The 14,895-nt window shown below is 37.7% G+C and overlaps 1 protein-coding gene and 1 pseudogene across 1 annotated transcript; both read left to right on the forward strand.

Annotated features, from left to right (window-relative positions):
* The first annotated feature begins 470 nt into the window (after positions 1 to 470).
* LOC146617821 (ankyrin repeat domain-containing protein 9) lies at positions 471 to 1,400 on the forward strand. Its single transcript, XM_085373329.1, has one exon. The coding sequence runs from the start codon at positions 471 to 473 to the stop codon at positions 1,398 to 1,400; it is 930 nt and encodes a 309-aa protein (XP_085229455.1).
* A 477-nt stretch (positions 1,401 to 1,877) lies between these two features.
* Positions 1,878 to 4,819, forward strand: LOC146617822 (uncharacterized; annotated as a pseudogene).
* The last annotated feature ends 10,076 nt before the right edge of the window (positions 4,820 to 14,895 follow it).

Raw genomic sequence — 14,895 nt, forward strand, 5'->3', positions numbered from 1 at the left:
AATTGAATAAGCTAATATCCATCATGAACAACACCTCCCACCCCCTGCATGAGACTGTACGAGCACTGAGCAGCTCGTTCAGCAGGAGACTTTTTCACCCACAATGCAGGAAGGAGCGCTACCGCAGCTCATTCTTAATTGCGATAGCAGTAGTTGTAGATTAGTAAACGTAGCATCAGCACCAAAATGCACTTGAACATAGATGTCAAAGTAACTTGTCTATCCTTTATCCTTCCAAGGATGCAGCCCAGCCCCCGAGTTTGGACACAGCCCTTATAATCAGCTCACAGCTCAACTGTCAATAAAGTTTGTAAAACCTTTTGACGTTTGTACGTTGTGCGCATGCGCCCTCGCACAGTACTGCAGAGGGCTCGAGCAGCTACAGGAATGTCGGTTATTTCAAACACTGACTCAGTAGGTCCCTGGACTCGAGCTTCTGTTGGGGAAATGGTAGTTTTTGCGCTCTGTGAATGAAACCGTGTAAGGTTCTGGGAATTTATATCACTCGGGTTGCCATGGCCTCTTTAACCGTCACTTCGGAGGCTCGGAGCGTCGAGAAGCATCGAAAGTCCTTCTCGCTGCTCTTCTACCGGGCCGTGCGGGACCTAAAGCCGGTCTGGATGTTGGAGGACATGCGGACGATGGAAACTTTTTACTTGGACGAGGACTCTGGCCAGAGGATTTACAGCCCGTCGGAGGCGTTGCTGTACGCTATAGTTCATGACCACCAGGCGTACGCTCAGTACCTCCTCAGCCGATACACGGATGAAGCGCTAGCAAAACCCGGGGAGCGCTTCTGCCCCTGCCCGTCCTCCGCGCCTCACCTCGCTATGGCTGTTCGCTACGACAGACGCTACATTCTCTGCCTCATCTTACAAGAAACCCACCGTATAGCCATTACCCCGTCCTACACGGACCGAGCCGGGTGTTTTCACATCGAGGACGGAAGAACCCCGCTACATCTGGCTTGCGAGCTTCTGCGTCCCGAGGCGGTCATCTTGCTCCTGGGGAGCGGGGCGTCCCCGTACGCCCAAGACCACAACGGCCTGACCCCGCTGGACATTACTTTGGAAAAGCTCAGAGACTCCACGGTGGTCAGAAGTGGGGAGAAAAGGCGGTGTCTGGACAACCTGCTCCTGTTTATGCCAAAAGTTCGCTTCAAAATGAAGGAAGCTCTGGTTGGAGAATCGGAGCGCTGGAGCAAGATGCTAGGCGAGGAGACCTACCTTTACCTGTCGGGAAGGAGCCCGGCGCCGTTGGTTCTCAGCGCCATGCAGACTGTTCTGCAGCAGCTGAGCCCTGCCAGCTTTCCGGACAGCCTACTCGAGCTGCCCATTCCCTCCTCCCTCAAACCACCGGGACTGCCTGTGAGCCAGCGGGACAGGCAGAGGGTGGTGTAGCATCAGTGACACATGCATGCCCTGTTTGGATACTGCTGTTTTAGCATGCTGTGTGTGAGCATTTGAAGATCCTGTATGGCTATTATAGGCCTGAACAGATAAAACACTAACAGTCAGGGAACAAATAGACTAAATTAATGTGATCTAATGATGCAACATAAGCCACGCTGATTCCACCGGAAGGAATAAAAAAGCCATACTGTAGCGTTTCACATTGATTCAGGTGCCATGAATCATTTATGTGTCTATGAAATGTTGTATCTAGTAATGATACAAGTGTATTGTATCAAAAGGACGGACAGACACTAATACTGACCTGTGTTACTGATGAATTTAATTTATTAAAATTATAGTATTTATCAGCAACATAAAGTAGTCATAAGAAAATGATCAGGTGACTTGAAAACATTTTGGATCTCTGTCTTTGAATAAATAAAAATTTAAGTGACTGTCTTCCTGGGCCTTCATTGACAGAACATGTTTGTTGCTAATGGAAATGAAGAAGGGGGTGCATACTGTAAGGAATCTAAGGAGCTTGGAAAGGAAGAAGCTTCTCCAGTTCTGAAGAAACTGAACTGGAGAAGCTTCAAGAGGTGAAACATCGTCAAGAAACTTAAAGAAGTCCAGTTGCTTTTCTTTCCAAGCTCCTTGTTTTACTATAGCCTGGGTGATTGAGAACCTACACAGACAGTAAGTTAAATATAATTATTAGTATAACAATGATTATTAAAATTAAAGATTTTAATATTTAGTAGTATTCGGTTTGAAAAGGTTTTCTGAAACTTCACTTGTTGGTACACAGAAGGTCTGATGCAGTTTGTAGATAAGGAACAAATTCAGCCTACACTCTAACAAATGAAACATGGGGTTTTTAAAAATTAATTCTTAGTTTTATGTTCAATATACTTAAAATTGTTAATCTTATGGGTGTAATTAATATTTTTAAATTTGATTTAATTAATTCTATACCGTTTTAATGTTAAATAATATTGATATTTCCAATTTATTGAACACATTTAATTAAATCCAAAGAGCCCTTTCCACATCCTTTCTGAGCATGCGCAGAGAATGAAAAAACTGAATGAAAGAACTCTGAATGACCTATTAAATAAAAGTGTAATATCTTTGACACCTAGCGATACAAACGATGATTTTACCAGCACAAACCGACAAACGGAGCACTAACCACCCAGTATACTTGATTTTATTTTTGGGGGCAAGTGGGTCACGTTCACAGAGTGGGCTGTTCCGGTATATAATGGTAAACGTGCTCACAGGAACAGATTTATGAAATGAGTAATAGAAATTTTGGAGCATTTGAAATTTAACTTGTATTATTAATACATTTTAAAAGAAATGGGAGTGTTCTTAAGTTTAGACCATCTCTGTGCTACCCCTTTGCATGTGTCTCACTGTAAACAATTAATTTTTTCTGTTTTTCTTTTTCTCTCAGGTTGCTGGTTGTGGAATTTGGAGCTGCGGAGATTTGAGCTGTGCTCCAAAAGTTCATGTTGAAGGTACCTAATGCTTGCATATTATTTACTTTTTCCTTAATACGCAATTTTACATTTTGAATTCTCTTATTTGGTCTTTTAGGTTATCACCACAGTTCCACTGCTGTCCACATTCATGAGCAGTCTTGACCAGTACTCTGACCAGTTGATGAAGATTCTACGAAAAAAAGGAGGGGAAACAGCGCGGCGGATCACAGCAGCATTGTCTACAATTCACAGGTATTCTGTCTTGTTATAATGTTCTGTAACTAATAGATTAGTTGCAGGTTGATCTCAGGTCTGGTTATTAACCTGTATTTTTAACTTTCTTGGGTCATTTTATGCTTGTTCTCTCCTGCGTTATACTTCTCATCTCGCTTTTGGCTTATATTCTGGACTTGGTCCTGACACAAAGCAGAACTAAGTAACTCATGCCCCTAGAGGCCATAAGTGCCGCTGCTGGCATTGTAGCTTTTTTCTTTTCTTTTTTTTGTTACTCATTAATTGTCCAAAGGAATAATTAGCTACACTGAGAAAAGACAAAGGCAGACAACATTTCACATTTCGCCACAACTCAGTGACACAATAGATTATTTTTTTTCACTCAAACTTGGTATAAATACTGCAAATGTGGTGGTAGCCCGCATACCTCATATTAACGTGACAGTGTGTAGTTTTTGTCATTAATTTTTGGAAATCTCTATCAAAATGTTTTTGATTCCTTTGAACAGCACTCCTATGCAACAACACTTTTCGGGTGGTACACCACGCTAAAGCTGCATTTTCCGCGACCCAATGTATCGCAATCAGTGTAATTGGACTCATAACTTATAATCTTTATGGGAATGAATTGGTAAGCTTCTCATTCTCTAACACAAAATACTACTTGCTTGCAAAAAGCATGTTTAAAATTACTTAGAAACAATTATGAATTGGTTAAACAACAATAAAAATTGACTTAAGTTTTGTGGGGGTCTCTAAAAACTTCAAAAAAGTAATTGCGCTGCATGTGTTGTTTTGTTTAGAGTTCCCGAATCGAAGTGAAGCGTGAATGCATCCTTAAAGCTGTGATTATATACCTGAATGAGAACCCTGAAAATCTCATCAAAGAGTACATGGTAAGTTTATTTTTAAAGGGATATTCCACCCCTCAGTAAAATTTTGACTGTCATAATTCCCAGAGTTTTGTAAGTTGAAAAATGTATTTTCTAAACAAGCCCAGGCATTCTCCTGTTCTGGCAGCAATCAGTTTTCTTTAAATTAGCTTACAACAATAAAGTGCATGGGAAATACTAGGATTTTGTTTCCATTCACTTACATTGTTTTATGCAAAACTAAAGAAAATGACCCTGGTCAGCAGAATATTGATAATATTATTAATGTATACTCCTTCTGCCCTCTGTCCATGTTTCATGTATCTTCTTCTTGGTCTTTATTGGTGATTGTCTTAAATCCACATTTTTCTTTGGTCTGTTCTCCTCAGTCTCATTCAGGGATATGTGTAATTAGGATAGTGTGGACCATTTGAACTAAAATGCAGTGAATAGATAGATGATGCAATGACCAAAATACAACAGATTTAAAATATTTCTGTCCTTTTCAGGATTTCAACGTGATGGAAGCTGAAGAGCTTGAGAGGATGGATTTGGCGTGTTTATAAAATAATCCATGAAGGAGCACAGCCTGATGACTCCCTTGAAGATGTTGGCATCATTATCGAGAGATGCACCGTCTTGCAGGATCTTCACGATGTGGCGAGCGGGTGTGCACTTTTGTTTGGGCTAATTTACTGCCTCAATCTGAGTTACCCAAAGCCACTTCGCATTTGAGTTCTTCCAGAAGGTGCTCATGGGACTGGAAGACAAAAAACTGTCTAACAAAATACAAGTGCTGAAGAACAAACTCTGCCAAAAGGAGACGCAATGACTCTTCTAGATCGAAATGTCTCCCAAAATAAGTGCTCTGTTTCACTGTTTAAAAGTTCATAAATATATATATGTTGATCTTTGTTTGTAAATATTTTGTCATAGCTTTAATATTTAAGAGATTTACTGAATGCCATTTTTCTTTTGATTGTGGAAAAGAAAACATAATTCAGAAACTTGAGTTTTTGGAACTGGGGACAAAATTACGCAGATGGATATATTTCCTTGTTTCACAACATTTTCTTCAGTTTGAGTTGCTGTGGTAATTCTGCAGACTGTAGCCATTGCAGACCTACAACTGTAGATCCTGAAATCATTCTGTCAGGTTTGACATCCTACTCCTCACTACACTGTCACTTAGTTGAAACTGGAAAGTTGTTTCAGATGTTTACATTTTATTTTACACACTTCATTTAATGTTGCATTATGCAGTGTTGTTTCCCTGTTTAAGCTTTGCCTCGTTGAAGGCTTTTGTTCAAGTTGTTAAAGCAACACAATTTTTTTTTTTGTATTTACACTTCATATTAGTTCTCGTGTACCAGGTTTCCATTGTAGGTCAAGGATCTTGAGTGTTATAAATGTTAAAGTGTATGTGCAAACAAATGTGAAAAGGTTCTAAGGTTGTCACCTGTACTCAAGTTAAGTACTGGATTTTTGGTCTTAGCATTTAATTAAGAATATTTTGAGATTTGCTATATGCATTTTTTTATTGTAAAATTTATTATATAATAGAAAACTTATAATTCTGAATCAGATTTTTGTAACTGGGGACTAAATCGTTTTTACCTTTGTGTCACTTAACTATTTTCTGTACTGTAATTGCATTATACAGTGATTTTTAAGTTGCTGTGGTAAATCTGCAGATCTGACTATAATCACAAGTTGTATTGAATTTGACATCTTACGGCACACTACAATGTCACTTTGTTGAAACTCGAAAGTTGTTTCCAATGTTTAAATTTTGGTCATGCACTTTAAGCATTTAATATTGCCTTATGCAGTGTTGTTCCCTGTCGAAGCTTTGCCTTGTTAAGGCTCACCGTAAATAAAGTTGTTGATGCAGCACCCTTTTTTTGCATTTACACTTTATGTAAGCTTTGGTGTAAGAGTTTTCTATTGAAGTGCAAGGATCTTGAATGTTATAAATGGTAACGTGTGAGCAAGTGTAAAAAGGTTTTTGAGTTGTCACCTGTACTCTGTAGTTAAGTGTTAGACCTTTGCTGAAGACCTCTGAAAGGTCCAAACACCTAATTACAATGTATAGATGACAACTCAGGAACCTTTCTAGACTTGTTTTGTTGATACCTAAACATTTACCATATAGATGAAACTATTAATTAAATCATAATTAAGCAAATTAATTAGGTCCAAAACTCAATCTAAATGGTGCCATTAAATTCAAATTAATATTGTCAATTGAACCTAAAGCAATACAGTTAATAAAATGAACAAAGTATTTAAATTCTATTTAATGGTGTTAAATAGTAACAATGAAAGGAAAGCTGTTGTTTTTATAGAACAATTTCACTTCTGATATACATCACCATTGAAATTGCAGATAATAACCATATTGATTTATGTTTAATTGACCAGGTTTTGTGGAAAAGATTGCCTTAACTTTGTCAATTAAATCCAACGTTTTATTTCTTAGAGTGTAGAAAACATTTGTATATACAGTGTACACAAGAGTTTGTGTGTATAGACTAACCAATACTAAAACTGAAGATATTTCCTCTATTTGTATTGTATTTTAGCTTAGTGATCCAAGCTCACAAAATTGTTTCCAATTAAGTTTGTTTTGTTTTGGGTTTTTCTTGGTCTGGTTTTCATTTAATATTTCTATTTCATATTTATGATAACCTTGGTTTTGAACCTGCTGAAGGGTTTTCAGGAGGTTTTACCTGCAGGTGGTGGGAAGCAACAAAGTAGAAATACTTTGTTAGCTTTTGAATAACTTTTGATTTTTGCCCCAACAGCTGAATATAAACACCTCCTTTCTGGTCATTACATTTTCAGAATAGGCTTGTTCGTTGGGTTTAACACATTTGAGGGTTTTGCTTTTGTTTTGTTTTTTTCCATCTCTGCATGCCTTCAAACATCAGACTTATTTGAGCCAAAATGGAAAAGCACCCTTCAATTATTATCACGGGAAACACAAGGTCCTTGGGCAGTGAGATACAGTGGCTTGCAAAAGGATTCTGCCCCCTTGAACCTTTCCACATTTTGTCTGACTGAGCTGGAGTTGTTTTGCAAAGAAGAATGGGAAAGGATTTCAGTCTCTAGATGTGCAAAGCTGGTAGAAACATACCCTAAAACACTGGCAGCTGTAATTGCAGCAAAAGGTGGTTCTACAAAGTATTGACTCTTAATAATTATGCACACCCCACTTTTCAGTTATTTTTTGTAAAAAAATGTTTGGAATCGTATGATTTTCGTTCCACTTCTCACGTGTACACCACTTTGTATTGGTTTATCACGTGGAATTCCAATAAAATTGATTCATGTTTGTGGCTGTAATGTGACAAAATGTGGAAAAGTTCAAGACGGCCGAAAACTTTTGCAAGCCACTGTACATAAGCTTGTTGCTGCAAGTCTACTGCAGAGCATGAACAGGTAGAAACAAAGGCTGCTACTTTTTGCAGCTCTGTTTGCTGTAATCAGGTTGTACAGTTGTTTTCATAATCTTGTTTAAAGCCTCAGAAAATCTGAAGATGACCATATAATGCAAAAAAAGCAATTTGCATAATGCATCATTTCCAGCTTTAACTTTGGATCTATCCATTATAAATAAGATTAATGCTTATCCAATTCAAAGCAAACTAGAAAAATTTGCATTTCCTGCAAAAATGCAGTGTGGATGCTTTAAAGCTGAAGCTGTATGCAAAAACTAGCTGAAAAAGCTGAAAAGTTGCAGAAATTGTAAAAACTTTGCAGAAGCAAAGGAACTTTGCTAAAATGGAATAACTTAGCAGAACTGCAATATCTTAGAGGAAACATAATACTTGGCAGAAATACAATAGCATAGCAGAACTTAACAGAAATATTGTAACTTACCAGAAACATGATAACTTCTCAAAAATACAAGAATTTAGGAGAAATAGTATAAGATAACAGAAAGAATATATTTAGCCAAAAACACTTAAGCATTACAGAAACACTATGATTTAGAAAAATAGTACAACAGAGCAGAAATACTGTGATTTACCAGAGACACTGTGATGGACTATGAATATTGTAATTTTAAATCAATACTATGTTTTAGCACAAATACTATAATTTGACAGAAATACTATCATTTGGCAGAAATACTATGTTTCAGCACAAATACTCTGGTTTAGCACAAATAGTATAACATAGCAGAAATACAATTATATAGCAGAAATGCTATATTTAGAAAGAAAAATATAATATAGTAGAAATAGTATGATTTAACAGAAATACTACAATATAGCATAATAACAATGATTTAGAACAAATACTATGATTGAGCAGAATAGTAATAACTTAAGTGAAAATACTGGAAAAGTAAGATGACAAGCTGAAAAAAAAAACGGAACATGGTTAAGTTCCCTCAAAACTAATTGTTGTTCACCTGTGAAAAAAAATTAAAGAAATAAAAATAAATTTAAAAAACAAGAAGGACCAGCCAACAGATACACACGAAATCAAGTATGTATACACAAATGCACAGAGAGAGAGACACACGGAGGGTCTATGCCAGTCAACCAGTCTGAATATATTTTATTTTTTTCCAACAATGAGATGCTGCCCTAAAGAGGGTCTCTCTCTCTCTCTCTCTCTCTCTCTCTCTCTCTCTCATGCACACACACACACAGGGAGAGAGAAGCATGTTTTCAGTCAAGCAGCCTGGGAGCTGCTGAATTTGAATCCACAGAGGCTGTGTACTTTTTCCCGCCAAAACAGGTGCACATACGCAGCACAGAGACAGGATTTTTGTAGTCTATTTCTCGTAGTGAGGATTCCCCTTAAACAAATGACCATAATTTCCTAACTGTATTGGCCAGAACGGTCATTCTTACACCATTTTGTTCAGAAGAGATGGGGGAATCTTAAAGTGTTGACAATTTATCATTAAAATATTAATTATTAAAGATATTTGACTTCTAATGCACCATAACTGAGTAGAGCAAAGCAAAAACTGCCTTGACTTGCCCTCAAACAACGCTTTCTAACTCTAAATCTACTTGGAGTATCAGTATCATTCTTTCACCGTAAGAGACAGCAGACTTTGGTGAACAATCATGGAAATTTCCAGGTCTCTGTGGAAATCCAACAAAAAGTTATGACGAGAGAAAAAAGTGGTTCATTTCCAGAGTTTGAAATCTGAAGAAATCTGAGCGAAGGACAAATTTCCTACCCTCAAACAAGTCCAACTCATTTCAGAACGGTAATAGGTGAGTAAATAATTCTTGAATTGTGAGCGTCAGGAGTGTCTGAAGATATACTGGGACAAGCCTTATGTCTTAACTTTGCTTCGTTAAGGAGATATGACGATTCGAATATGCCTCTTATTACAGAAATCAAGCGGTGATTTTGAACAAACTCTCCATTGACCTTCTATGGAGAGTTTTGCAACTTTGTGTTGGTCTGAGGAGATTTGCCAGAATTCTATAAATCCCACAACAATGATAGTGACATTTTCAGAAAGCCAGCAAAAATACCTACGTTTTGATGTATAATTTATGGAAGTTGAGTGAAAATTGAGCAAGTAGCAAGAAGTTGTTCGGACATGAAGAGAAGACTGCAAAACCTTCAGTGGCACACTGGAAGCCAAGTGCAAAGCAACCATAACAACACATGTATTTTGTGAAAAATCACAATTTTGCAACTGAAAACTTTAAGAGGCATAAAAGTAAAACGGTAAAAGATTTGAAAAAGCTGATTTATACCTGAATAGCCCAATAATTTGAGAACATTTTAAAGTTTGAATGGTTGTTCTAGGTGAAAATATGAGGAAGTAGTTAAGTTTCAAAAACAAGCAAATTTTAGCAGAATTGCAGAAGTTTCCCATTCATTTCAATGGGACAAATTAAGCTTAATATTTTAAAAAGTATAATAGTGAAAAATACCAAAAGACTAGAGATGGCACGATACCACTTTTTTATGTCCGATACCGATACCGATATCATAAATTTGGATATCTGCCGATACCGATATGAATCCGATATAGTGTTTTTTAATCAACAAAACTGTTTTTTAAATATCTTGCTGCATTTTGTATAAGTTCATACTCAAGTTTAAAACAACAACTACACTAAAGCTATTCTGTTATACCTGTATGCAAAAAAAAATATTTCATAGTTCAGCAATACTGATCAATCTAATAAACTTAAACCTACACCATCCTCCCTATTCTGGTATTTTAAAGAGTACTTAGCATAAATATTAAGCAACCTAACTAATAGGGTTCCAACTCCCAGCAACAACAAAAATAAATAAATAAAAAATAGGGAACCACCCCTCACGCTCCACCTCATGATGCTTAATCAACGTAATCAACCTTAATTTGATGCAGTGTGAAAAAAAATGCACAGAAATCAATTATTTTTCAAGAAATATTAAATAGATTCAACATCTTTCTTCAACAAAATTGCAGACTGCACAGATGGTACCTTCCCAAAGGAAAAAGTACTATAGCTTACTAGGGTATATATATTAGACTTAATAGTTACTATATACAGTAATTGACTTCTATTCATTTTACATCAAATTGAAACTTTGGGTGTCAGATAATTATTTATTAAAAGCTAGACATTTTAAATGAGAATAAGAAAGAAAAGTATGTCTTTGTGCCCCCTTTTCCCTGTTAATGCCCTATCGGCCCCCCTGGCTAAACTTTGCTAGATCCGCCCCTGCACAGTTACCAGCGTCAGCTACGTAGAAAAAGATCCTGGTGTAGAAAGTAATATTAAATACATTCTAACAACAGCTGATCAAGCTTAAACGTGCTGCTGTTGTTCAGCCCCTGGTTTCCTCTTTCTGGTGCAAAGTGGGCCAAAAGCAAACAAGAGACACGGACTCGCGACAGAAAAGCCGATCAGCTGATCGTTAAGCAGTTTCATGATTGAAGTAGCAGCAGGAGAGGCAGTCGCTTGTTAAGCTTAACGCAGGAATGCTTTACAAACATTCAGAGATGGACTTACACACTTGCTGTACTTCTCTCGGGATAACTTTGTCGGAGATGAAATGCCGGGTTGCTAGCGAAGCTCCAAATGCTATCCAGACCACCGACAGGTCCCGCATGCCACAGCCTCTATATCACGTGATGCATACTGCTCCGACGTGCTAACGTTCTGAGGTGAGTTACGGCGTGTTGCAAGTTTTGTGAGGTGCTTTCGTGATATTTAATGGATCGGATTACATTTTTTATTTTTCTCCGATATCCGATCCAGTAATTTAGGTCAGTATCGGACCGATACCGATACGTAATATCGGATCGGTCCATCTCTACAAAAGACATAGCACACATTAGCAGAATTAACAGAATAGTTTAAAATTTGAACGGTGAAAATCGGCTGAAAATTGTGGAAGTAGTTAAGTGCCAAAAAGTGTACGGAAGTCCCAAGAGGAACTCAATAGTGTGGATGCTTAAAGCATCCACACAATGATAGAAACCAAAGGAGTGCAGGCATAGTGATCAGATTGATAGCAGCAGCAAAGTGAAAGGTGTATTTTACTATAACTGCTGCCAAAAACAGCCAGGGGGTCGAGAGGTGATGGTTATTCTTTTTAATTGATTATTGCCATTTTAGTCACTACTCAACTGCAGCGCTCGCCTGCCGTCTGCTGGCCAAGGAGCAGTCACAGCAAGCTGGAAATTAGCACTCCCAGCAATATATTACACCCTCCCTTCTTCAAAAGAAACACAGACCAGAGCCCTGATATCCACAAGCAACACAGCAAGTCTTTCAGGTGGCTTCAACGTTCTGCCTTACTTGGTGGTGTATGGCACTGAAACTTGAACATTTTCGAAACAGACCTGTTACTTTAGGTTTAATAACTCAGTAAATATCAGGGAACATACAAACTGTTTGTGTACAGTCTGTTGCACTGTGTGTTGCTAGCTAAAGATTCACCTGCTGTATTTCCCAGGGAGATCCACAAAGACGTAAGCGAGACAGGAGAGGAAAAAGAGATATATTTAAAAGATATATTTAATAGTAAGGACTGCTCAGTGACACTTGATAAACTGTAGATTTAAAGATTACATGTAAAGTCATTATTAAGGGGTGGCTGTAACTCAGGAGGTAGAGCAGGTCATCTGGTTATCTACTCATGTGCATGCCAAATATCCTTGGGCAAGATACTACTCAAGATAGAAAGCTTAGAAAAAGTGCTTGCATCAATGGGTGAACAAGGTAATTTGTATCAAGCACTCTGAGTGCTCAGGTGCTGAAGAAGTCTATTTACCATTTTGAATTACATCTGTAAACAGTCTTTAAATGAATTATATATTTTCATATTGTGGCGTTTTCTGCAAAACAAAGTATACTAATTTTGTGTTATTGAAATGTTGCATGAAAATGCTCTGTAGTTTTGTACGGGATAAACGGGTTAGCTGGCAGTACTGTGGTGAAATCACAGTAAGACACTGTGTGGGTGGGACTGGTGCTAATTGGCTGCGGAGAAAGAAGACCCAATTTGAGGTCTAATTGATCTGTGACAAGTAGCAGGGCAGACCTGCAACAGGTCACTAGTCTGTCACTTTAACTCATAAACATCAATAATTAATTACTTAAACTCAAATTGCTATTTTTTCATGAATTTGTTTAAATATTATGTGTGAAACCAGATAAATAGTAAGGTTCATGGACACCACATGCAGTCAGACGAAGAAGTCTATTCTAGTCAAGCAACTTTGACTACAAGCCTCATGCAGCCTTTCACACAGCACTCTTACTCTATGCTTTTAAGCACTTCATTTTACATTAATGCACACGCACTCGCTCTGATGGATGAGTCACGGGCACCTAGGGGTTCAGTGTCTTGCCAAGGATATTTCAACATGCAGACTGGAGGATCCAGGGATCCAACCACCAATTTTGTCATTAGTAGACAACGCGGTCTATCTCCTTAGCTGCTTAGTCTGGCACCCCCTACCTTACAGACCCAATACATGTCCTCAGTGTGTAGGGGTCATGATACATTTAGGTCTGAGAATATGTTAAATGATAATGTAGTAAAATATTTTTATTGACCTTATCCAGCCAACTTACACATACAGTATGTGTTGCCAACTTGTTACATGGTTGGTCTATGAAATTACAGTTGCCAATTCTCATTTTTTGTCACACATCTGTGAGGGTGGATCCTCAACAGGTGACACAATAGTGGTTGCTGTTTAATTTACTGAGCTAACTAATGACATCAGATTTTATTTGAGTGTATTAGGATGGAGTGAAGGTGAAATTTCAGAAAATGTAATGCAACTTTACATAGAAAAAGAAAACAGCTATTTTATTCTTGTGAAAAACAAATTGGAAGTATTGATTTGCTACCTTTTGAATACATATGCATACTTTCTTACATGTACAAGTGTTATTTCATCTTGTTATTCTGATGCTTTCTTTACTGCCGTCCTGAGCATCCTTTATTAAAACAACAACAAAAACTCTTTCTTCTTTGTTTGCCTCAGTTATGCAGCACACAGATCATTGCTGTCATCCATGAAATTAAGCAGGTAAATACAACTGGCTTACTACCTGGAGTGCACCTACATACATGATGTGTAACGCAAGCTCACATGCAGGCAAAGCATTGCAGAAGTAGGGCACATGCTTCTTGTGCACTAATAGAATTGTATTACATGAATATAGCTCAAGGTTAAGTTAGCATTACACAAAAACACCTTATAGAAACATTGCCAGGAGTTACTTTTTTACTGTTTTTGAGTGGCTAGACTGATGAATGCGTACACAGTTCCCCTGTAAGCCAAATACTTAATGGCAAATACATTTTACGATGATGGCAATTTAGGGTTGTTCTTATTTTAAACCAGTGGAGGTGGTGCAATCCTAATTTATCTTATTTTATCCATCCATCTTCTTCCATTTATCCGGGGCCAGGTCACGAGCCAGCCAGGCACTTAACTTATTTTAACAAAAATAAATACATTTATTGTAAGCTTAGTCTTTTTATCCTTCCAGGGAAATAAAACCCCTAATACAATGCTCTAAAGGTAAAATCAGATTTACAACACTAAAACATTTTTTGACAAGAAACCACATTATTTCGTTTATGTACACATTTCTAAAATAACTGGTCATATTTTATGTATTGTCACTTAGTGTGGTAGCTAGAACATATAAATAAGATGGTTTTGCAACATTTGGAAGGCATAGCCTTCTAGTTCAACTCTTTGAACCTGTTTTTCAGTGAAGTGGTAAGAAATCAAACAAGTCCCAAAACGTTGATTCTGCTCGTCGCTCATCCAAGTGATGAGTGACTGCAGGTTTCCCCAACCACTTAAAGAGTACATTTGCACAATGACTAAAACTAGCACCACTGGCGAACAATAGGAGGTTGGTTTCTTGCATATTGTCGTGACCATTGATCAACAACCACTAATCAAAGACCACTGATCAATGGCCACGAGTACCATGAGTTGAGGAATGGCTGCAATCACAGCATTGTAAGATGGTGAAAGATGTACCCTTAGCCCCCCTCCTCGATTCAGAGAAAGTTTTTCCCTTTTCACGTACAGTGGGGCAAAAAAGTATTTAGTCAGCCACCGATTGTGCAAGTTCCCCCACCTAAAATGATGACAGAGGTCAGTAATTTGCACCAGAGGTACACTTCAACTGTGAGAGACAGAATGTGAAAAAAAAATCCATGAATTCACATGGTAGGATTTGTAAAGAATTTATTCGTAAATCAGGGTGGAAAATAAGTATTTGGTCAATAACAAAAATACAACTCAATACTTTGTAACATAACCTTTGTTGGCAATAACAGAGGTCAAACGTTTACTATAGGTCTTTACCAGGTTTGCACACACAGTAGCTGGTATTTTGGCCCATTCCTCCATGCAGATCTTCTCGAGAGCAGTGATGTTTT

This window comes from Diplotaxodon limnothrissa, linkage group LG15 (genome assembly GCF_057381915.1).
Source record: "Diplotaxodon limnothrissa isolate DT_005_m linkage group LG15, D_limnothrissa_male_GT1.1, whole genome shotgun sequence".
In the NCBI taxonomy this organism is placed as follows: Eukaryota; Metazoa; Chordata; class Actinopteri; order Cichliformes; family Cichlidae; genus Diplotaxodon; species Diplotaxodon limnothrissa.

Bases quoted from the DNA above. Each gene is read 5' to 3' on its own strand.
- LOC146617821 (XM_085373329.1), top strand. From the start codon at position 471: ATGAAACCGTGTAAGGTTCTGGGAATTTATATCACTCGGGTTGCCATG.